At 37.3% G+C, this 1,614-nt stretch overlaps 1 protein-coding gene across 1 annotated transcript in view; it reads left to right on the plus strand.

Moving 5' to 3' along the window:
• LOC117110725 (semaphorin-1A-like) overlaps window positions 1-1,614 on the plus strand; it is a 23,355-nt gene that overhangs the window by 3,211 nt on the left and 18,530 nt on the right. Inside the window, exon 4 of the mRNA XM_033253502.1 lies at window positions 1,216-1,347. Coding sequence (XP_033109393.1) covers window positions 1,216-1,347 — 132 coding nt within the window. The remainder of the gene's footprint in view (window positions 1-1,215; window positions 1,348-1,614) is intronic.

Below are 1,614 nucleotides of genomic sequence, written 5' to 3' on the forward strand. Positions count from 1 at the left end.
TTATCATGATTGATTGTCTCCCACCTGTGAGTATGTTATCTGTCTCTTATACACATCTAGATGTGTATAAGAGACAGCCTTTTAAACTGCTCAAAATTACTCTTTAAATAGAGCATGTTTTAGAATATTATACTTTTCAATCAGAACCGCGCGTGCTTCGTGAGGGTCAAAGTACGGCGGATCACCTAACTCGTCCTCAGTGACGAGTTCAAATCTAGTTCATTTTAATTTGTGATGAATGGAAGTAAACTGCTTTTTAAATAGGCATCGTAATAACAAGTTGCCAGTACTACAAGTTGCCTAGTAATAGTGAATCTCTGAAAAATTTTCTCATAAGTAGGTTGTTCCCACGATGTTAGACAAGCCCTGCATACTGATCACTACTGATGGTGCTGCTAAGTGGTGAGAATTGTTAGAGTCAACAGGTTTGCTCGGTACAAATACCCCCATGGTACTTCATGTGCGATGGCTCTAGTGATAATTGAGTTGTTTGCCTGTTATTTTAACAAAGCGTTGCTTTCTTTTATGAATTAAGTTTTAATTGTGTGTCATTTCTTTCGATCGGTTGGACATCCTACCTCATCTCGCCCTCGTGTTTAGTGTGTCTCGTGCACGCTTAGTAGGCCTATAACCATGGAGGAAATTTCCATTTGGGTGATTTTGCATCAGCTACATGGAGAATGGGCATGTTTTGGCCTTATCCAATGTAAACAACATAACCAATGGGACGTTTATTTCTACTTTTATTTTATCAATGAATTGGGCTTTACATTAAATAAATCCTTGGTTTTAGAGTCAGGTAGGCCCTATTTCATGTTTTAATTATGTTTCACATGGTGCCTGTCGGCAGCCTGTCACTGTCATCGTCAGTTAGTACAGTGCCGGTGGGGGATAGGCCTACGCGACACCGATCGTTCAGTACAGTAGAAGGAAATTTCTTTTGTAAATAATTCTCAAGAAAACTGCCAAAAACGACGAGGATTGTGTCCCGTTGTACTGCCCAATCACCACCAGAAGAAGCCCACTGTAAATAAGTCATCTTCGGACTTTCGTGGGTTATCTTGGTGTTTACACCAAATAAATCCATCCATCAATGATGTTTATCTGTGGATTCGCCAACGTGATGGCCCTACATGAATACCAGGGTCAAAAACATAAAAAAATATATTTCCCTCAATTTTTTTTACACAAACATTGTATTGTTTCTATTTTTAGATGATAAGCTATTTACTGGTGGCTCAGCAAGGGTGGAGAGAGATTATATCATCTGTCGCATACCGTTTGATGGTGAGGGTTATCCCAGTATCAACAGAATCTGCACTTTACCTGAGTCAGAATTTCTGAATAGTAAGTGGCATAGAAAAGAAACTTTTCTTTACACTATATACAATAACTTACTAAAGATTACTCAAGTTGTGGCTATTTTAATAGCCACAACTTGAGATGTAGTTTAGTTGGGAGCAAAATATCAACTATTCATCTAGTATTAAAACCCCATTCCCGGCAAAATTTCAGTTTTTAAGAAAAATCTAATTTTTGTATAATGTTATAAAGATTTATAAATATAATACGGAATTGCTAGTTTAACTGAATTTAGACATTCCTAAGAATGAA

Source organism: Anneissia japonica, unplaced genomic scaffold (genome assembly GCF_011630105.1).
Source record: "Anneissia japonica isolate Jap-2015-1 unplaced genomic scaffold, ASM1163010v1 scaffold2756_len2360902_cov194, whole genome shotgun sequence".
NCBI lineage: Eukaryota > Metazoa > Echinodermata > Crinoidea > Comatulida > Comatulidae > Anneissia > Anneissia japonica.